The 24,316-nt window shown below is 32.5% G+C and overlaps 1 protein-coding gene across 1 annotated transcript in view; it reads left to right on the top strand.

Moving 5' to 3' along the window:
- The first annotated feature begins 1,190 nt into the window (after positions 1-1,190).
- Positions 1,191-24,316, top strand: part of LOC132928261 (dual 3',5'-cyclic-AMP and -GMP phosphodiesterase 11-like) — a 78,014-nt gene continuing 54,888 nt past the window's right edge. Inside the window, exon 1 of the mRNA XM_060992810.1 lies at positions 1,191-2,569. Coding sequence (XP_060848793.1) covers positions 2,425-2,569 — 145 coding nt within the window. The 5' untranslated portion in view covers positions 1,191-2,424. The remainder of the gene's footprint in view (positions 2,570-24,316) is intronic.

Genomic DNA, 24,316 nt, shown 5'->3' with positions numbered 1-24,316 from the left:
TTACGTAAAAAAAAGCATAAATGTAAGCATTATTTTTGGCTGGTAACTAATCATTTATTTTGAAATTTTTATATGGTAATTATTCGACAAAATAGGAAAGGGTCAAACAATTTTTGAAAACTTTTTACCGACCGACAATCCCATATAAAAATAGTATTTTCATAATATAAATAATAAATATATAATATTAATGTGTATTAAACATAACCTATTGATATAATGAAGTCAATTATAGTACGTCGCATTAATGTATTGTATAGGTAAAATATAAATATTATAATGTATGGACTTTGTGCCTTTTTAATATTATGGTCGTAAATTTTAACATAAAATGAGGTATTTGTGATTAAATTTACTTTTCATAATACAAACTAAAAATGTATAAAAACTATTAAATTAAATATAACTTATTGCAGATATTACGTGGGTATCAATGGTATCAAATTTCAATATTTAACACGGTATTTTATAATATATAATATAATTACATTATTAATCTGTTATAATTAAATTGATATTGTTTAGCATAAAATATAACTGTATAAGTTATCAATTATCAACTAACTGTTGCTTCAAAGGCTCAGAATAAGACTTGGGTACCAACGTTTAGCCGTTTAGGTGGGTAGTTGGAGTTAATACGCAGTTATTCGGACGATAATAATATAACATTCAATGCAACGAAGAATTGCATAATGGTGAAAAGGAACTTTTACAGTGGAAGTGGATTGGAGGAGGACTAAAAGTACCGATGTTTAATTCAAGATAGCGTTTTCAAAAGCTCGTAAATACACAAAACTATAAGAGCAAAAGACCCCTAAATTATTATGATTGATTCGTGACAGGTTTTCATCTCGGACAAGCACAACTTGACGTATGCCGTTGGTCGATCCACGACGAGCGTCGGCACGTGTACGGCGATCAACACTGTTATCAGCTCGTGAATGATATTATTACGACGAAAAAAAACCTTTATTGGGTATTAATGCATCACATACAATAATGATATTAATTATCGAAGACGGACATCGCGAGTCGTATGCCAACTGGTCTCGGCCACCGGGAGCGGTCACGTCGTCGCCGCCGCCGCCGCCGACGACCGGATACACATTTATAATAATAATATTATTAGCACGACCGTCTGGTGGCGGCGGCAACAGCTGAGTTCCCTCAACCCGACTGTGTGCTGCACCGCGGCTGCCGAGACGACGACGACTCGACCGATCGCCGTTCAACCTAAACCGCCAGCCTGTTCGTGAAACCGTCGTCGTCGTCGCCGCCGCCGTCGCACAGCGCGTATCGCTCGGTGCTAAACGTTTATCTCGTCCGGTGGATTCGACAGCCGCCGTCACACCCGTGTCCCTCGTTCCCGTCCCGCCGCGATTTGGTCACGGCCGCCTCCCCCCCACACCACACCACACACCACACCGACGTCGAGACCGAGCCCCACCGACACGGAACGCGGGCACCCCGAGCACGAACCGGCGGCGGCGGCGGCGGCGGTGGCGGTGACGGCGGCGTTAGTGGGGGCCCGCTCCACTCGTCGCGGACGGCTATTGTGTGAGCTGGCGGGCGGGCGGCGGCAGGCGAGCGCCTCCGTGTGTGTGCGCGTACGTACGTACCACACGTAGTCGGCACGCACACACACAGATACGCACACGTTCGGCAGAGTGCCGCCGGTAGTATTGTGCAAGTGTTACACGCACACACACATACGTTAATGCGCGCAATACACGCACGCACATACGTCCGTACTCGGAGCTCGAGCTGAGCTGACGTCTCTCCCGAACGAGTGTGTGTGTGATTTTCTGCTCCGTCGCCTCCCCAACCCCGACGTTCTACACTGGTTTTTCGTGGGTATTTTCAATTTTTTTTTTTCTTGCTAAAATCCGATCTAATCAAATTCGTCTAAAATCACGTTTGCGATCTCGTCGTCGTCGTCGGTCGCCATCGCCGGCACGTACGACTGCAAGTGCGGTCCACGACGTCCGCCGCGGTCGGCCGTGCGCGTGACATTGCGTTACCCGCTGTCCACCGGCCGTCGTTCCCGCGACCGCTCGTCGTTCCCCTTTTCGTGCGCTCTCGTCCGCGCTCGGGCATCGAAAAACCAGCCGGGCGACCGTCTGCGCGCGGAAAACGAGTTATATCGGACACACTCTAGAAGAAAAAAAACAAAAAATTTTAAAATTATATAATAAATATAAAATAAGAAACATAAATAAAAAGTAAAAGATCGCCACCGTCCGCCGCGCGACCGTAGACGCGAGAGCGGGCGTGCGCGCGCGCGCGCTGGCGCGTGTGCGGCACTGACACACACGGTCGCTCTGCGAGAGCCGAGAAGTGTGTAGTCGTTGCTCCCACAGCGACGACGGTGACTGCCGCGGACGTAGTCGGTGACAGAGAGGAAACGCGCATTCACCCACGGCGATGGCGGGCATTCAACAGGTCAGAACCGGCGCGGACGACGGTGTACGCTGGACGCAGACCGCCAGCACCACCACCGCCGCCGCCGTTGCCGTCGCCACACCCGGCACCACCAAGAGCAAGACGCATCCGCCGCCTCTACGTACAAGTAAGCCGAAGTTTGACGTTTTATTTATTTTTCGTGTGTTTGCACGCACTTATCGCGATTACGGTCTGTAAACGCGTAGTTGGAATATTATTATAACGATATTGTGTTTCAAGTTTCAACGTCGTACACGACACACGACCGCGTTGATAAGCCGCCACCGATGCCACTGATACCGCGTTAACCCTGCCCATGCGCAACAGGTCGCACAGGCGGTGGTGTAACCGGTGGCTACCGCCGCCGTTGTCGTAACAGTTATTATTATTATTATTATTTAATAGTTATTAGTAGAGAATATCGTGTTACGCGTTGTCAGTCAGCATAAAATGAAAATAAAAACCGATCGTTTAATATATTTTTTTCGCACTGACATTGGCTTATTAATTATTATTATTATATCGTCGCCGTCGCCAATACGATATTTATTATTTGCCACGAATCGACGACCGACCGCCGGCGTTCGACGTCAATAAAAATATTATGTCCGCTACGTATACTTATATACGCATCACGTAGTACGTACGTATATCTTGTAAACCGTCGTTGTCGTATCTCGTTCTCGCATGATGCCACCGTATTAATTATTTACGTAATCGGTTGTTTTTTACTACTTGTTTTTCACGCGAACGCACGCCGTCGGTCAAGTAGGCACTCGAAACGTGCGAACCCGTAATATATTATTTCGCCGTCTACTTAAAAAAAAATATAATAATTTCTGATTATCGTACGGTTAAATCCTTGCCGCACCGTCTGTTATCTCGAGCTGCTCCGAAATCTCCGAATTACTACAACGCGCCTATATACGCGTCCTACGCAGGTACATTTAGATATCGACGTTATACACGAGTAAAATAATAATATCTATAACAGGAGGTGCCTACCTACTTGGTATAGTGTGAAAAAGAAAATCGGCCCGCTCGAGATCTGGTATAATAGGTAATAAATACAAGTCTTTCGAAAACAAAACCATTAAAACCATCATGACCATCGTCGTCCGACTTATCGCGGCGTTTCCACTTTGGATTTTCGAGCGATTCGATCGTGTTCCGGTGCGGTTGTGATCCCGCGGATAAAAACGCCGACAACCCGTGCAGTCGTTCCACTCCGTGTGTATCGTAATAATTATTTGTAAATCGTTCCTCCCCGGTTCCCACACATCGTCCGATAAAAGGTACCGCAAAATCGGGCGGTTATTGTTGGTATATATATACGTGAAATAACGTTTGTACCGATTGTATTTCAATAATGTGTTACACGCGGCACGTCTGCGCGTCGATCTTCTTCTACGATAAAATAAAATGTGAGAATTCGCCGGGATCGTGTCTGCGACCACGGTGTCCAAAATGCGTAATCTATGGTGTATGTGTAGAGTCAATGAGCTCACTGTTTGTCGGAGTTATTAGCCGTGAGTCGACGCACGCAGTTATCGCGGAAAAATAATAATCGCTGTTCACGTTGTACGTATACGTCGTCCGTCTTATTTTAAACGTGTACCAGTTGTGTATTTGCAGCTATTGGTGTTGTAGACGGCAATGTTACACGGAACATACGCGTAGATATATATATAGGTAATACGTATACGTATAGCCGAAGCACACATTATACGCGATTTGTTGTCATTTTATAATAATTTATCGCACCACGCCGCATGACATACCTGCCGGCCCGTGTGTATATAAAATATATTGGTAGGGTACGATTATTATTATATTATGTGCAGTCTACGGTGTAAAAACGGCGTTTCGGATGTAATATCTACACCAATACAATAAACTGTACGATAATATTATTTTCTGGGCATTTTTTAGTGTCAGTGTCTATATTATATTAAACAATATCACGCGTCACATTGCGCGCTCACAATGGGACAATTAATTTTTAAACAATCGACATTCCACGGTGCGCAACGCGGTTGTTTTATATAAACGAAAACCGTTTTAATAAGACCATTAGATTCCGCCGCAATCGCACATTATACACATTATACTCGTAATAATATATTATGTAATCTCGCAATAATTACATATTTATATCGATCTAAACGAATTATTCGCCTACGACGGCCGGACGCCGCAGTCGCAATAATTATTACTCGTTTGCCACGGGTCGCCCGCCGTACTTGCCGGACGACGGACCAAAAAACGAAACATTTGTTCCACCCGGCCGTGTTCCGGGCGATAACAAAAAAATAAAACCGTACCGACTACATACCTTCGTGCGGCTGTGTGCGGTATGAGACCGAGAGAGGTTCAACAATGAATACAATGCAATAATTTTCTATAGAATAGCCGTGCGCGCCTTCGCCGTACACCGTGCAACTATACGTAGAAGAGTTTTAGAAAATGTGTAATGGTGGGATACAGAATCGTATAGGTTGAGCAGACCCATGCGTCCCTCCGCGTGGTTAATTATACGCTTTCAATGACAAACAATAAAATGTTAATTATTTTATAGCATTTATTTTAAAACCCATTTTTTTTACTTTTTTAATTCACCAAATGCCCTGGAATCTGAAACCAACAATCTCGAAATATATTACTGTTAATACTTAGCCAAATTGTCACTATTCGCGTTTATAAAAAGAAAGTTTGCGAATTGCGATCGGTAGAATTTTTAGAAATAGTTACTATAATACTGCTGGTAATAATTAATTGAGGCTTAGGGTATATTATGTGTCCACCTCTTTTTTTGGCATCAATCTCAAAACCAACTACTTACAAACAATTTTACCGCTGTAATAATTTCTGATATTTCTAATGCGTCAAGACTTGAGATCTGTTTTTAAAACACTCTAAATTATACAGTTTTATATTTTTAAATGAAATTTTAATAAATATGTCGTTAACCTTTTATTAGTTAATAAAATAAAAAAAATATTTTCAAAATCTATTTTGTACGAAATAATTTTTAACACAGATTAACGTAGCTTTCTCCTTTTCACTTTTTATAGTAGACTATACTTAAGTACCAAGACACTTTTTTTTGAAAGGGTCAGTAAAGATGATTTGTCCGTCCGTTCGCGTAAACCTGTGTAATGTATTATACGAGTAATGATATATATTTATACAGGACTGAAGCAGATTATCGGAACGTGTTAAAATATGTAATATATTATAATAAACTAAGAAATTATGTTTTGTTTGTCGCTGTGTCGTCGCGTCGTCGCTACATATATTATATTATTATTATTCAAACGCGTGGGTTGTGGGTATGATAATTATTATAATGCCTTACTGCTTTATAAATTTCATTATGTGTCCTTGAAATGACTATACTAAAAAGCAGTATTCGTTTGGACTAATTAAAAAAAAAGTACAACTTTTTTAAGATTATATTATCTTGAATCATATTTCATAATTTGTAAAAATTTAATAACTAAAATATACTAACTATTTAATTCGAAATCACTCGTAAAAAAATAAACAAATATAAAATACAGTGTTACATATTATATAGATATATCGATTTTAGTGTATCTTAACGGATAAATTAGCGCACGACGTCGGTGTATCTCGGTCTGTGAACGAATTCAACCGAGATAGATAAACCACGGATTTAGAACTTGGTGCCTATATTTTCGAATGTGATTCAAACTATTTCCTTCCCTAAACTTTCCTGGTATCTCTAAGAACAATTTGAAACTTCTTCAAAATTTGTCGAGTAGTTTTTGAGTATTTATATAATCTATAAAGTATAAATAATAAACATAAGTACATTAATTTTTTATACATAATATATAAATTTCTTTTATTTATGTAGCCAACGGCAACTTAATGTATAAATAAAATAAATATTCGATTTTTGTGATCCAAAACAATATTCATGTGTAATATTATATACCAATATGTGTTTATAGGAGTTGGAAACGAAGCTATGAACACTACCCGAGTCTCAGGGAATTTGTGTGCAAAATATAGGGCCTACTGGACATTTTTGTATAATTAGTCATATTGATTATATTGTACCTATTATAACCAATGATATTAGCTATTTTATAATTAAATATGTTTAATTACAATTGACTGACCAGCACTTCTTACAAAGATTATTTTTTAGTCATTATCCGTCAGATTAAAGATCTATAACTAATGTTCTGTTTTTACACTGTAGCTATCCTAAGTAATTGTGCCATGGTTTTACCAGATCAAAGTTATTAATATAAAATTTGTAATGCTATATTCAAATTGTTGAATTATTAAGTTAAATAATGTTTATGCAATATATGTTTGTATTTTTGGACCTGTTTGGTTCAGTTATTAAAAATAATAACATAATAATAATAATAATATAGATGCATGCTGGTATAGGTAGTATGACCTTTTATATAATTATATAATTTAATAAAGACAAATATGTTTTTATTTTTTTATGATCAATCATCTATTTGTCGCAGAGCGTTGTGAAGTTAATCAGTGTGCGATGTCCGTGTAACGATAATACTCGCGCAACCCTAACGTCTGTTGATGTTCGCACGTTTGACAGAATACTGTCAACGTATTCGGATCGGTGGCGCCGTGAACCAAATCAATAATAATGATACAGCAATATAAACACTATTACGCATTTCAGCAGTTATATTATGCCAAAATAGTTACGCATAGTTTCGCCAGCTTATAAACAAATCGACGATAATCCACAATACTTAAATTTATCGTGTTTAAATAGGTATGATGTATGAACTCTAAACATAAATAAATTGCGTTACGCGATTATTTTACCAAGATTTTCTAAACTCATCGATGTTTTATTATCAAATTCAAAATTACGATCATAAATATGCGCGTGGAACAATTTATCAACAATTTAAAGAAAAATTTGTGAATTGGTATATAATCGTTAGTGGTCGGAGGTGATCAAGTTTAGTTTCGCCACTGTATACAACATTATAATATACTATGCGATGTGAAAACTATTGGCTATAGATATTACAGGTAGATTGAGATTGGCGGTCGAAATGTCGTCATACTGCAGTGCAACGCTATAGTAAATTATACGTTGTAAAAATGTGCAGACGTGAAACATGAAAAAAACCAAAACGGTAAAGACCGGTACAAAGAGCAAACTTTTTATAAGAGTGTACAGAGATCGTTGAAATACGAAAACACGCCAAATTGTCGTATCCACTCAACGCAAACATCAAAAATATTGTATTCGTACACAACGCAATCCGGCCATGAGTGATTAAAATCTCCCTGTATTTTGGTAAGAAATATTTTGGCAAAAACTTACTGAATCTGTCCGTTCTTGAATTCCAAAGTAAGGTTCTACATAATATTAACCGTATATAAACCGCGGGATCATCGACTATACGTACTGTTTACGGTATAATCTCGGCGACCAGGTAACCGACGTATTTTTTGTTGATCATCTATTTTCTTTTCTTCTCGCCACCCTTCGATTCGCGCCACCGACGAAACAGTCGAGAAAAAATTCCAGTGGTTTTCAAAATAATAATAATCGTGGAAAAAGAAAAAACATAGTAGTTTTTTCGTTGATAAACCGATTTTGTTTTATTATAATTTAAAGATATATGATTGAAAACTCTTGAAATTGTATAAGATATTCATAATTATTAGAATTTACTACACATAATATAGTTTTCAAAATATTTCGATGTTTTTTTGTGATATTTTTATACTAGAAGATTTTCTCATTTAATATAAATATATTTATTGATATTTTAATTTTTATAAAATGTTATACTCTTTAATATTTTCGATTTGTTTTAGATGAAAATTAGTTCGATCTAACTTATTGTTAATAGTATAAATATATGGATATTCAATGCTCCGTATACAATGCATGATCATTGAATTCAAGTATAACACATCGATTACACAGTGACCTAGACAATTACAATGTACACTCAAAACCTATTATACAACAAGCGACTTTCTTGGGTTTTTAAATTTTGTATCAGACTATAAGCTATTATAATATTGGTATGCTTATATCCAATCGTAGATGCGCATATAGGGTTACTCCGACTTTATCAATTTAATATATAATGCGCATTAACCTATATAATTCTATAATGTGAATTTAAAAGGCATTTATGTACACCTTATTAGCTATTTAGCTTTTAAATTAACTTAACCTAATGCGCATTAATGATTGTATTTAAATGATTTGTTTTGTATATTTAATATATACCACTTACCACTTATTATTAATATCATTGAAATTATATCCAAATAAAAGTCTAAAGGTAAGAAGAAAAAATTGTAAAATATCTGACAAAAAATTGTATTAATGAAAAGTGACAGAAAAATATTGGGAAAAATTAGATACTACGAATTTGTTAAATCTTAACTTGACGACAAACGATTTTTTTTCTGGGATCTAACTAGTGTGCGCCGTTATTAATTACTTTCCGAATCGTTCAAATAAAAAGTCCTATTATATTATAGTCATAACATAATATGAGTGTTTATGAAATCAGTATCAGGATCTTGTGGCTAGGCACAAAAGTGAAAATACGTTTTTTTCACGTAATAAGACAGTGACTGCGAAATGTTTTTTTTCATTATTTTTCCATGTGGATAATCAATGGTCCTTTGTAATATAACTGTCTATATGTACTTAAACGTCTACCGTATGCGACAATTATGAATATTTATTATCAAAACGCAAGATATTTTTACGAGAAGTACTCAATATAAGGATATTCATAGCGATTTTGCTTAGCGTGAAAGAATACATAAAATTATTATACATCAACGAGACAACGAACAACATAAATGTGGACGTCATTTCACATATATTATATATGTATAGTGTTATATATACGGTTATGTACGACCTCAGAAAACACTGAGCGTTAGTATAGTATATATATATATTATATACGAGAGCATATAATAATATAAAAATATATAATAATTTCATTATTATTATTTTTTAAACGCCCAACGAGCTCTAGGCGAGACCGCATGGCTGGTTTAACTTGGTCATAGACAACCGTGTTACTGTATGCCAACTTTCCTACTGTATAAAGTGGGCGCCACGAGGGCGCCAGCTATTTGTACGCGAAAATATGGCTTACGATAGTCGTTTTTTATTATTATTGTTTTTTTGTTATTTGCTTGAGTAAAATTATGTGTAGACTAAGAATTTGGGTTACGTTCTGTGTGTACGATCCTTTCACTCATTGATGAATTCGTTATTTACATAATGATTCATAGGTTATACAATATTAATACATATATCTTTATGCTTTTTTTCTTAATACTGACTTAAGTACTTATCACTGAAATTTTCAGTTGTTATTGTTATTATTCTTCATCTTTGTGTTCATCAAATGTGATGTGTTTTTTCTTATTATGTGTCTATGTATTATTATTTATTGCTATTTAATTCGTATCTAGTAAGCCGCGGTAGTTGTTATTTAAGATTTTAGATATAAATATATGTATAATATAATATACTGATACATTATGATTTGTGAATTATGTTATGTATACGCAATAACTATATTTGTATAAAAATATTACATTTGGTAACTACTTTAAGACTATATTATAGTATGACTATATATACTATATTTAGTCCTAGAATTTGTTTGGCTTCTTTGTTTTTATTTTTAATGATGATGCAAGTACGCTAAAATTTTAAAAAGATTTTACAAGATAAAAAATATTATAAGAAAGTAGACAGTATAAAATTAACATTAGTTTATAGATTATCCTATTATATTTTTAATTTTGTTAAATAAATAATTTAATTTTAAAAAGTTTGCTATTAAATGGTTTTTACGATATTTAGTGTAAGTAATTTCTCAAAAAATTGTAATTGGTAATAATTACCTAAATATTTTGATACATTTTTCAATTTTTCTTGGTAATATTTTTATTTTGATGAATCGATATTCCAATTGCGTTTGAAAAGTTGTTTTCCATTAAACATATTTTACTATCGTACTCTGAATTTATTATTCTGGGATGACGTTTTTTTTCTACGTTATCGAATATGAAGTCGTACAAATGAGTGACACATTCCGTCAACGATTACTAATTATATATTGTTAGCTCTAGCAGTTACTCGTATGTACATGATTCTAACATAGAGCATTGTACTGCAACAGTTATCACAATCCGACAGAACATTATACACGAATTAAAACATGCAGAGATATATTTTATTAAAATTAACAAACAATAATAACAAACCTTTATAATTCTTATAATTCCTAAAACACGCTTATTCATACAGATTATTTAACAATACTATAGGTACCATAATGAAAATATATGATATATAGGCCGGTCAGCCATCGCGGGGGTTGTCCACTTTCGTTTTCGTGACAGCCTGCGCGCTGCAGCAACAGGTACTTAAATACAGGTGACATAATATTTTGTGCACTATAATACTAATACATAGTACGTATATTGTTTGTCTAAAACCTTATTCGGATGATAAATTCTAGGAACTACGTACGTGATTTAATTTTTTAATATCGTATGCGGCCTGTATATCGGATGAACAAAATATATTACGAGTTATAAGTTATAAGTACATACTGAAAACATGAGTGGACGTGTGAACAATGTTATATTGCGCAATGAACGAAGGGTGTACAGGGGGTAGTTTTGTGTGTTGGTGTACCGACAGCCTTATAACATGTGTATATGAAATATTATGATGAATATGATGTATATATTGTGCACTGCAATACATTTATTGGATGTTCCGTTTACAAGCAAATATGATGGTCGGGCTAATATGGGGGGTGAGGCCGACATAAGCACGTGAGAGGTCCCTGTATGATTAAATGTGTATATATAAATAGTTAGAGAGAAAAAATGACGTTTAAGAAGAACAAGATGGTCTGAAGGTAGAACATATTATATTATTATAGTCATAATATCGTTGTATAGCATAAGCTGTAGTGGGTCGTTAAATAAAAGACTGCGGCGGTGGCGTATAGCGGTTTTGGGTAACCGTGACCCCGCGTGATATGAGGTCGTGTACGGTGCCTATATACGTATTCTTAAATTGTCATAATTTTAACGTTGCTGTCACGTATATATCCTGGACCCCATGCACGACAAAACAGTTAAAACTTTAAACAATAACGTTGCCAATTTTCTACAAAAAAAAAGAATAAACAAAATCATAATAGTTTATACAGGTAATAAATTTGAGTACATATTAATTATTCTACAAGTGGTTTTTTGTAACACAATATATATTTTTTCGAGGCATGTATTTTTCACAAAAATAAAATCTACATTTATACCATTTGCTATAATTCATAGTGTTCTGTCTATATTTTAAATTAACAAAATCTACTATTAATTTCATCGATAGATTAAATATACGTGCAAGGTGCAACTCAACCAGGTACGCATAATAATTATTATTAATTAATAATAGTTTACAATTTGCAACCATCATCTGAATCCCACTGGTATTATTTTCATAAAAATGTGAGACTAAAAATATGTGCTGCCGTTAGGAATACTATAATATGGTCACAGTATTCTGAATTCTCTGAAAAACTCAATATTAGCCGAGAAAATGAGTTGAAAATATTAAAAAATATCACCCTGTATAGTGTGCATACTATTCTGCCGTATGACGTCAATCTGACGGCGAGGACAAAATATATCAATGCACCGCGTATAATATACTATTGAGACGATTTATATTATCATCATCATCGTCTGTTGTTCTGTCGTACATTGCACGAGATAAAATTCGCCGGCACATACATAAATGCATAATAATTTAATATACTGCGTTCAAATATTGTACTAGATCTTACCCGTTATATAAGTTTGTATACACATTTTAAATGTACATAATAATGTGCGAATATATTATGTACTAATGCACTATATGTACATTATACTACATAATAATATATTATATAGGTAGCGTAATTATTGGATTGTCTACAATATCCGCGCGACAGGGCAAACAAATTGAAAGTATTCGCGAAATACGATGATTAATTAATGTTATATTTCATTAAATCTTATACACACGTGTTATACCATTATCCGGGTACAATGGGGTTGGGTTCAATATTGAACGGATACGAATAACAAATGGGCCGCGCACGTATTACACATACGCGTATATTATAACCGGTGGGCCGTAGCTATAAATTAATAAACAGATCATAATAATAATGATGATAACAACGACAATGATGATGACGATGATGATGATGATGATGAACGATGATGTACTAATCGCACTAATACCGTTATAGCGTATTATAATAAATTGGTTATCAGCGCATTAGACATTTGCACTCCATTCGTAAAACGTACGAATTAACGTCGTAATAATATAATATTTTAATAATATACCTAATTTATCGGGTTCGGTGCCAATCGTATAAACTACGTATTTTACATGTGCACACACACACACACACACACACGTACGATATCGTTGTTTTAAAAAAAAAAATAAATTATATTATCTCGACATCACAACTGGTCGTAGTCTTTGCACACCGACTCGTACGATGATAATATATCTGAAATGTATACGAAACGAACTATCGTCGACGGGCGACGGTGTCGTGATCTGTGTGTGCACAATACGCACGTCATACGATTTAATGTAGTGTTATAGGCATAATAATATTATGATGTCGTGTTTTCTGTGGATCGTACTTGCATGTACACATCAATCCATCCGCCGTCGCGCCGTGTCGATTACTATAATAATATTATTCAATATTTAGTGCGTAAAACCGCGACACCGTATAACGCCGTTCTGTGTTCGCATGGCGTGTGCATTCGTTTTGTATTAGGCGCATTATTTATATTGTGTATTACGATAGTCGGCTTCGTCGTCGTCGTCGTCATTGCCGTGTAACAACTACCTAACAATAATAAAACATATATTATGCAGGCACACAGAGGTAGTAGTAGGTAGGTAACTGCAGTATAATATACAAAATAATGGTGTTGTAGGTACAACCACAAATCGAATCAAATGACACGTCGTATAGTAAAGAGCACATGGGGGACCCACATTCTATCCACTATATACAGTATAAATTACACTATTATACGATATATATATTATACACTCGTATTGAGTAGTTATTATAATATTACAACAATGAACATTTTGATACTATTTTTTTTTCCACCACGCACGTTAGACGAATCCGTGATGTTATTATACCTATTATTATTATTATTGTTCACGAAACATGACCTAATTAACATAAAGCCAACCAATAGTAGTTGTGATGGTGGTAGTGGTGGTGGTGGTGGTGGTGGTGGTGGTCGACGTCGTCGTTGGCGGCGGTGGTCGTTGTCGTCGTCGTCGTCGTCGTGTTCGTATATGTGCGTATACAATCGATATACGTTTAAAATATATATGCGAACGCGAATATTCGAAACGTCATAAGCCGACAGATTATTATTTTTGAGGGGAAAATATAATCGAGGAATTAACCGAAATGTATGTGAAACCACACACAAAACGGCTTGAAATTATTTTTAATTGTAATACATATCCTTACAGTAAAGTTGTGCGCACGCTAAAATCCGGTTGTTGAATGAATGCGTGTAGATTACGAAATGGAGGAGTAAAGAAAAAAAACAGATGCTATGTGGAACAAATACATTTTCAGCCTTGAATGTCCGCGTAATGATATACTAGTGAAAAAAATTAAACAACACGTGATGTTTGATCAAATTCATTACATGGCGCTTTCCATAAAAAAACAAAATAAAAAAGGAATAAAAACGTTGGCATCGTTCCAAGTTCCACCGACAGAGGGCACTGATGTCGAATGCTATATATATTATTATTATGTTAAGTGAACGAAATCATAGATTAAAATATATACCTACATAATAGTATATTTAACCTATTACGAAAAGGTCTTATGAGAGGATGTTAGCGCACTATTACTATTTTCCCTCTCCGCAGATCCATACACAACATAGCAAAATTGTGTTTAGTAGTACCAACCCGTGAAGGTAGCTTTAGCATATTAGAGGCGAATTGACCTATTATCAAATTTATAGTTAAGAACATTTTTATAGTTCTTACGTTGGTCTCTTTACTACTAACCTAACTTAATCTTACTATATTTCAATTTTAAAGCGAGATATGATGATTTTTAAATCGCAACTTTTTTCTATTCATCATGACTCGCGTAAAAATTGAGATACCGTAGAAATCCAACGCAAAATTATGTTTTTAACTTAAACTTTGGTAATAGGTCACTCTAATACTTACGCTAACAACACAAAGTTGGTTTTATATAGAACATTTGTCGTGTTACGCGTAGGTCAGGGAGAGAAAATAAATAATGCGCTGATATCATCTTAGAGAATTAAAAATTTACTAAAACGCTGAATATATTATTATTTAAAGTGAACGAAAGCTTTGATTAAAATATATAATTTCGTCTTACATAGTATATTTAATATACCATCATGACAAGAGACTTGGGAATTTTCATAGTTCACTAGTACCTAATCACTAAATTTTAAATAAATTTTTAATTCGTGTCAACCATTTCAGAGGTGATATGATGGGGAGCAAATTAAATTTACTTCGGATTGAGGTCATTCCCCCTCTTATATTTTTTTCACATGAGTAATTATACATACAATTTGATGCATATAATAAAATTAAATAATTTAGTATATAAATGTAACTACATTTTTTTTTTTTAATTTTTTCTATTTACTTATAATATAATATGTTCAATTCACGAGTACGTAAAGACTGCAGTATTATTTTCATCGTCAATAGGTACTTTCATTTAAAGTGTTGATAGTGTTGATTATTGTAACTCGAATCATGATGAGTCATGACGCATGTTCTGATACACGTGTTTTGATATCTTTAAAATTCTTAGTTAGTCGTATCTTTAAATTGGTTCTTTTGCATTTCTGTTTGACTGTTTAAGGATAATATTCAATAATCTATAACTATTAGCTATATAATATATACATTATAATTAATGATATACTTCTAAATGTTAAATCTGGTATAGTCGATATAGGATTCACATTCAAAAATAAAACCTGTTACTTCAAAAAAATTTTCTTTTTTAATTACTCATTTACACTTAAAAATATTATTTTTTATAATTGATCGCAACTAAGAAGTCGTAAATGTATATCCTTGACTCAAAGGTTAATGTTATACTATTTATACTACTATCTATATATTATATTTGTTACTCTATTATCGTGTTATTTACATGTACAATTTTATACATTATTTACATAAATATAAAAATAAGCATTCATTAAAAATATATTATTATTAATATTATCCTTTAAAAAAAGCAACAAATACACACACGCCGGTAGATTTGGTTGTATTTGACGAAAACAGTTAGGAACTAACTGCTGTCACTGTATTATTATAAATTATTGTCAACTGTGATGCCAGAACGAATTTCAGGGACATGAAATTTATGATTGTGTTGTATCAACGGCAATCGAAATCATAATAATTCGTATCAGTTTTTTTCAATTTGACTGTGTTTAGTTTTAACTTTTAATTTAAAGTAGGAAAACCAATCTACTGGCAAGTGACAGTAATTGTAAATTTTGCGTTGAGGGTAATGGGCTCATGTGGAGAACCAAGTATTTACTTTTGGGTGTCGATATGTGGCGCATACATTATTTTTAAAATTTTGGTACTGCACTAGTTTAAGTAAAATATTTAATTATTCTTAGACCACAGTAGCTATTGAACTATTACAGACATAATACACAACATTTAAATTAGAATGCAACTTTTACTGATTGTAATGTACTGATTAAATTCCACACTGCACACGGTTAGTATTTTTTATAATAGCTGAGTGGGTATAACAGTACCATTATACTGTGTGCTGTGTTTAACTATAATATATTTATGCGTGGTTTCTAACTTGATAAAACTATTTAAATGGTCCGGACACGACGCATATTTTTGCGTCCTCCGTATTTACTCCTCACTACCATGTTACTACCTCCTTACTCTGCTGTAGATATATTTTATATACCCAATATAAGGATATCCGGGTAATAATTTGTTCTGATTGTTTCCAAAATGTTAGGTATAACGTTTTCTGTATTTCAGTCCCAAAAATCATTATTTTATTGTTATAGTTTAATTGATCTATAACATATAACTTACAAGTAATTTATTTAAATCATTGTATTAATCTAATGTAGTTAGTTGTTAGGTACTTATTTAGTCATATTATAGTTTTGTACAAAGAAATTCATTCTCGTTGCGCTACAGTATTATTATCTCTGAATTTTTTTTGCACCTGGTTATAGTACCGAGCTCACGTAGAACCTGCAGTTTTTTGAGATAATGATTTCCATTTTGTGTTCTATTTTATAGATGTGATTCCATAATTTGAACTAACATGTCACGTGAGTAAGACCATAACTAAAAATTCTTGAAATTTTTTGTACTACTTAATTAATGTGAGACGTGTGCTGTGGAAGTATAAACTTTAATTTTTTATGTGACAACCCCCTTTTCGATCAATATTTTTTTTGATATAAACAAATTTAATAACTAAAAATTTATTTGTTCGAATTTTGAAATAGATACATACATATTTACAAAAATACTATCCTTTTAATAATTTACAGTACAAAGGGGAGGTTGGGAATTGGGATTCATATTTGTTAAACAGATGTTTGTATCGCCGTATAACACTATTTAAACAGTACAAATAATTTTAAGAATTAATCAAATATAATATCTATAAAATGTCGTGTTTCAGCAAATTTAAAAATTCCAATAATCAAAATTTGAATAAATTCATTTTTTAATCGAAAAATTGGGGATAAGCATGCTGGTGAATCAACCCGTATAATAAAAGTTATTAGCTTTTTATATGTTACGTCATTGGCTGATAATTGTACACCGTGTACACGGGCAAGCGGTAACAATCGGCCTACCACGTGTCTTCTCTCTCTCTCTCTCTATATATATATATATAAAGACGAGTGAGGGCGTCTATGTTTACAGGTGACTTTTTTTTATTATTCGATTTATTGTTATTATTTTTATTGCTACTGTTGTGTTGTTATTTCTGTACACATCGATATTGGTGTGGCGTTCGATCTATGTGAGGGGGTTGTATCAGTGTGGGTGCTATATAATAGGTAGTAACCAATTGGTATATATATTATGTATAGTGATGACAACTATGGCTTAGTGTCAGTGTGTGTAGTACAATCATAGCAATTCAATTGTAAAAATACTATCGGCGCCACCGAGGCTAATATATATTATTATCGTAAATTCGTAAAGCACCTTGTCTCGGTTATTGACAACCTGTTACAAAGGTCCCAGGGGGGGTGTCGTCATGGCGACCGTGGCGCGGCGGCCAAATGATTCCGTTACAGAGCGAATAGGTCCATTATTATTGTTATTATGTAATAAATACCACTGTATTAAACACTGGGGCATTGTGACCGTGTTGCTGTTTTTGCTGCCGTCGTTATTACCTGCTGTTTGTCCATTGAATACTCGTATAGATTTCCTATTTATGAAACTATAATAATAACAACTTTGTTTCAAAAAGTTAAAGACCTTGCTTAGTTATATTATGTTCTTTAATGTTTAAACTCATTGTAATTCTGAAATTATTTAAGGTCCGCAATTGCGTGTTTTTCCATCGATCGTAAAAACAAATTGTTGAATCTAAAAAAGAAAAGTTATTGTTCGTGAAAATATACAGTTTCCTCTACAATTTATTTTGAATCCGGCTGTGTTTAATTTCCAATTTAAAATGCTGAATGAAATGTTAAAAGAATTTTTACCCCTGAAAAAGTTTAGATTAGAAATTTAGAAATAATGAAACCAGCAATGATCGATTTTGGGGGAGGAGAGAGGGGGACGATATAGCCACAGCTGTATTTGACAAGTACGAAGATTTATTGTATGACCTAATAATACTAATAAAATTAATATAGTAATATGAAATGTCTTTGATCGATATTGATATCAAAATTTTATTGTAATTGTTATAAATTATAATTATATGTACTTAGTCTAAATAATTATTGATTCCAATATTATCATTAATTATTTTAAATTATACATAATATAATTGTACGTTTATTTGAATTATTTTCAATATTTGTTGTTTACTGATAAACCTAACGTATCCTATGTCCACGTGGCTATTATAATTTCATTAAACAAAAAAACTCTTAATCATTCATTTGTCCATTTGAATTATTATATTTTATCATTTATTACGCATTTACACCTAATGTTTGAATAATGAATAATAACTTAAACATAAGTATTATAATATATTCATACTTCCTGTATATTCCAAGTGGATATTTTTTGGGGCCTACTATACGTTAAATTTTAGCGGTTAAAATAACAACATGTAGTGTTTAAATACTTTCTATATATTTATACAACGTACTCAGAAAGCCAATATTTGGGTATTCCTACCTACAGATTTTAGTTTCCGGTTGGCATGACTAGATTTCGGTTGAGAAATATAAGCCATATATATAATATGCTATATGCATTTCAAGACTAGAACACGCCATGTGTATGACATGTTTAAAATGTACTTGCTTTACGTCACATCTACATTTTTTTACTAGGCCATTTCTTATTTTTTTATAGTAGATATCTAAACTATATTAATATTTTAAACATCACAATTGACTCAATTGGCTTAATGTTACGTTTTTTAGTTTTTATTTAATGAATTTAATACAATATATGAAACTATTTGTAAAGTCAATTAAGTGTGTCCAAATAATGAAGTATTCATTATTATTCACAATTTTCATATTTACTCATTTTTATTTTATTGTATATTATTAGTTATTAGTATTTAACAATGAAAACTTTTTCTATAAATAATAACGATACAAACTAAAACTATTAAACGTTTTTCATTTTATTTTGTAACTATAATAATAAATATAATTCACAGTCTATAATATTATGACTCATTCAGCAATTATTAATTCGCTTTTTTAAGTTCTCAATTCTAAACGGTCTCAGTCGGTGTCAATTCACGTTAATCAACGACTTCCGGTAGACGTTAACTGTAAAGCCCACATACGCACAAATACAGTTTGAATTTTAGCGTTTGTTAAAAGTGATGGGACTTACTAAGTGTACATAGGTGGATATTTCATTACACAATTGTTGATCGAGTATGATAATTAAGGCCTCTTTATTAAATCGTGTAGTGAAATCTCAATTTTTATAAATTAAATTTTTGATTGATAGATTTTACACATACTTTCTTATACAGTAGTAATTATAGTAAATTAGTAATTAAGTCCAGATATTAATTTATCCATATCCCAAGCATACACTTATTGTGAATATATAATATATATTATATATTATATGTGTATAGTGTATTATTTCCATACAATTATTAGATTGTTTGGATTTTTTTAAGTGGCTTCAATGATAAAGAATACATTTTAATACGTCTATTGATTCACAAATCTTTACGAAGAAAAAAAATAGTCATTATTTTTTGATACACTTTTATATGAATGGGTGTCGTACTAACATTTGAATGACATAAAATAAACAAAATATGAGTTATCATACATAATATTATATAAAATGGGTCACGCGTTCGCATTTAATTCTAAATAGTTTGTTAAACAACTTACTAACTGCGTGTTTGTATTCATCAATAATGTTCTCAGAAAAATAAACTGTAATCTCTAAACATAATATAATGTATTACTTTGAATTAGCTAATTTCAAAATAAAAAAACTGGGGAAGTCGTTATGCTGTCTATAGTCTATGTTATTAATGTCATTCATATTCATGCACATTATGGGTTTCGAGTGTACCTATCATCAGTCGTCAATGAGTAGGTCACTGTAATGGATATGTTAAATTTGGATTAAATGATAATTCATTACATACAATAATTTTTGCATACTTAACATTTTTGTTTGCTTATTTTTATTTTTTTATGTATATATTTTTTCTTCTATTTTAGGTCCTAGAATTTCCGAGCGACCAAGTCCTAATTATTTTTATTGTATTGTTTATTATGTATTGTACTTGGACTATAAAGATTTTCTGTTCGTTTAAATAAAAACGTCTTAGGGCAGTTATAAAAGAAACGTCCTGTACATGATAGGTATATTATTTGAAATGTTTGGCTCTTTTTGTACTATTTATAGACATTCTGAATATCGACTTCTTTTTCAATTTATGTTATAATGAGGTTGTTGTTTGTATGTCAAAAAACTTGAAAATTTAATTTAAGATTCCTCGTGATTTATCTTACAGCAATTTTAAACGATCAAAGTAAAGTCATATATATTTATTTTTATTTTAAAAATCAACCTAAAGGCTAAAATATGAAAAACATGGTTCCTCATAATTTTTTTAATACAATTTTCAAACTTTTTGACCAAGAAACAAATTTTTATCAATATGAATCGAAAAAAAAAGTTTATACTTAATTTCAAATGTTTATAAAAATACTAGCTAAAAAAATTTAAAATACTTTTAAAATTATGTTTTTTTAGAAAATAGTCAATTTTTCTGATTATTTAAAAAATGACTATATAGGTACATTATATAAATGATATATATTATATTTATTGTATAATTTTGTACATACTTTTAAAGTACCAACTAGATATTATTTGCTACCAGGAATCACCTTCGAAGTTAAAAGTTGAAGTGTTTTTTTTTACTCCAAAATAACAGACACGAAAATAAATATAGAAAGAAATTAAAAATGTGTCCGCTCAGAATCTAAAATCAAGCTAAGGATATAGCCAGTACCTAATTATATTTATTTCGAACGTAAAAGACTTATAAAAAAATCGTTTTTTATTAAATTTAACTATTTTAATAGTTATTATTTTATAAAACACCGATAAGCATGTCTTCTAAATATTGTTCTCTATAAATTGCATAATAAGTATATTCTTATTCAAACATGCCGTTTCATTTGTTTTTTTTTTTTGAGGATCTTCTTACCGTTGAAAATGAGCGGTATCGCATCCTCTGCTTAAGTTATGCGCTTATTGAAGACGCATTTTCGCGAGTGGCTTATACGTGATCCATACAGTATTAAACAGGGGATCAAATAGTCGGTTACTCTGATAATAATTAGAAAGTATGCTACACGCGTACTATATGGGATATAGTATTTCAATATTCGTTGTGCGTAGGCGCCGTTTTTAAAATATATATAGTAACATACGCTGTGGATATCTTTCAGTTAGGTGGTTACTGCGGTTAGCAGAATAAAATTCAATTATCGGATAAATTAATTTGACGTCCCTCGTCCTCGCGTGAGTATATAAATTATTATAACAGGCAACGACTCATCGCGCATGTATTTACTATGTATTGTTCGATCGTCCGCGATATAGAATGTGTAAATCACGAAAACGCGTGTATATTATACGCCGTTAAAATATATATATATATGGCTCATATATAGGTAATACTGTAATAATAGTATATAATAAGAACTATTGATCGAGACGAATCGCGCAGAGAAGTCGAGTGGTCTTTCCGTCGACGTTAATGCGAAAGGGTCGACGGCGCAGGTGCATACAGATTGCAGCAGGGTGTTATTACAATAATAAATTAATAACAATGAGAAAGACAGATATTATAACAATGCTCGTATATAGCTGTGATTTCTCTACTCTTGCATCGATCATTCGATCATTCGATCATTAATTTCTTTTCTTCCCCCCGTTTGAACCTCCTAAATAATAATAAAATGTTTGGTACATATTTTGTACTTTATTATATACAGCCGTTGTCTGTCATGCGTAGTCGTAGGTATAATAGGTATCTTGCGCGCGTACACGTCGTTTCTTTTACGAAAACAAATAATGACGAACGGCTCGATTAGATTATATTAATCGCATTATACTGTTGTTGGTATATTATTTCTCACTCGTGTTCAAAGAGATATCACAAAAAAAAACACCGAAAGAACGTTTGTAACTGTACATCATATAGTATGGTGTTGTGTACTGTACCTATATACAAGACACGGCTGTGGAGCTTAAGGACACTTTCTGTCTCCTCTTGCTATACGCGAGTATAATATAATATCGTGCGACTACACAATTCAGAATGAGATCAGCAGCACCGCGGGGCGGCCAACTTGTGCGCAAGGTCGTTCCGAAGCTTTGGCCGAAACGGTTGACGTCATCTAACCGTCGCGCCGACGATAAGAGACTCATCGCCGCTCGGCACTGATCTCGTTTCGAACGGTGTGTATATGGGTAAGTATACTTCGTTTCAAACGCGGGAAAAATGTACAATTGAATCGTTTATCGTGCATATTATTATAATATATTATATAATATTATACTCCATTTGTCAAACATAATGTTGCGTATATAGCTCATATATAGTAATGTAGTCGACCTAGTTAAAATTGCGTCTTATTATATAAATTATGAATGAATTTTTATGTTGTGTTCGATTAAAATGATTTCATTTTCGGTTTTTATCATACTTATTGAATATTTTGTACATCTACAACATATCTACTGTAGCTACTCAGTATTATACTTACTAATACCGAGCTAATATACATATATGCTATGATGGGGTTTTTTATTCATGCGAATGTATTGTTCTTATACTTTAAAATAAACTAAACATATACTAATTATGATATTAACGCGCAATATGTTTCAATAACCAAATAAATAAATAGTTAATTATCAACTGATATTAAACAAATTATTTATTTGTACATTGGTTTCTCAACAATTAATAATATAATATATATACATAAATTATACTTATTATGCTGACTGTGTTGCTTTCTAGTTTGTTATCGAACAATATCTTAGAATAATAAGTTTATTTCTATACAAAACTTACGAATATACTATTGTTAAATGTTATAAACTTATAACATATAATTTAAACTTGCATATTATTTACTACGACTGATATATGCAATTATACGTGCAGTTATATTTACTTGATTTTTAAAACAACATGGTGTTTTTGTTGCAGTATAAAGTGGATATTCTTATAATTAATACATAAATACTAAACACGTCTTGTAGCTTGTAAGTAATTAATCATGCAGTGAAATCAATGAGACCATGTATAAAATATTCATTTAGATAGCTTGGTCGTCGTTATTTAAAAAGAGATGAGTTGTGAAATTATAAATATCGTTTAATAATATTATTATTTACAATATATAAATTATATGATCGGCTCAAATCTTGTGTGTATATGTATATGCGACAAACTGGATAAACATAGTTATAAATTAAAACATAATAACGTGCACAGAATTGTTTCACAAATTAAATCATAGTAGGTAAGATTTGATTTAGTTAGTGCTTTAGGCTTTTATATAACACTTGCGGCACGCAATATTACTAAAGTAATATTATTACTATGGTTCCCTCCCATTTTGCAAACTGCTGATAATAATTTACCTAAAATCTTTAAAAATATATATATTGTAAATAATAAAATTGTTATATGATTAATCTATGGCAGTCTCTAGGAACAATAATTTTTTAATTTTTAATAATTTCATCTTAATTAATTTAAATATTTCAAACATATTTTAATAAATATTTGTTACTTATTGTTCAATAGGTACTCATTAAAATTTCTCTAATAATAATCTACCTAATAAACTATTGATTTTTTTCTTTAATTCATTTTTTTTCAAAGCTTAAAGTTACAATATTAATTGTTGAGAATGTTTTTTCACATCAAACGCCGATGTTTTTTCTAATAATTTATTATTTTATATAATATTATTA

Source organism: Rhopalosiphum padi, chromosome 4 (assembly GCF_020882245.1).
Source record: "Rhopalosiphum padi isolate XX-2018 chromosome 4, ASM2088224v1, whole genome shotgun sequence".
NCBI lineage: Eukaryota > Metazoa > Arthropoda > Insecta > Hemiptera > Aphididae > Rhopalosiphum > Rhopalosiphum padi.
Note: the sequence above shows the minus strand (reverse complement) of the source record. Positions and strands in the feature narration are given on the sequence as shown.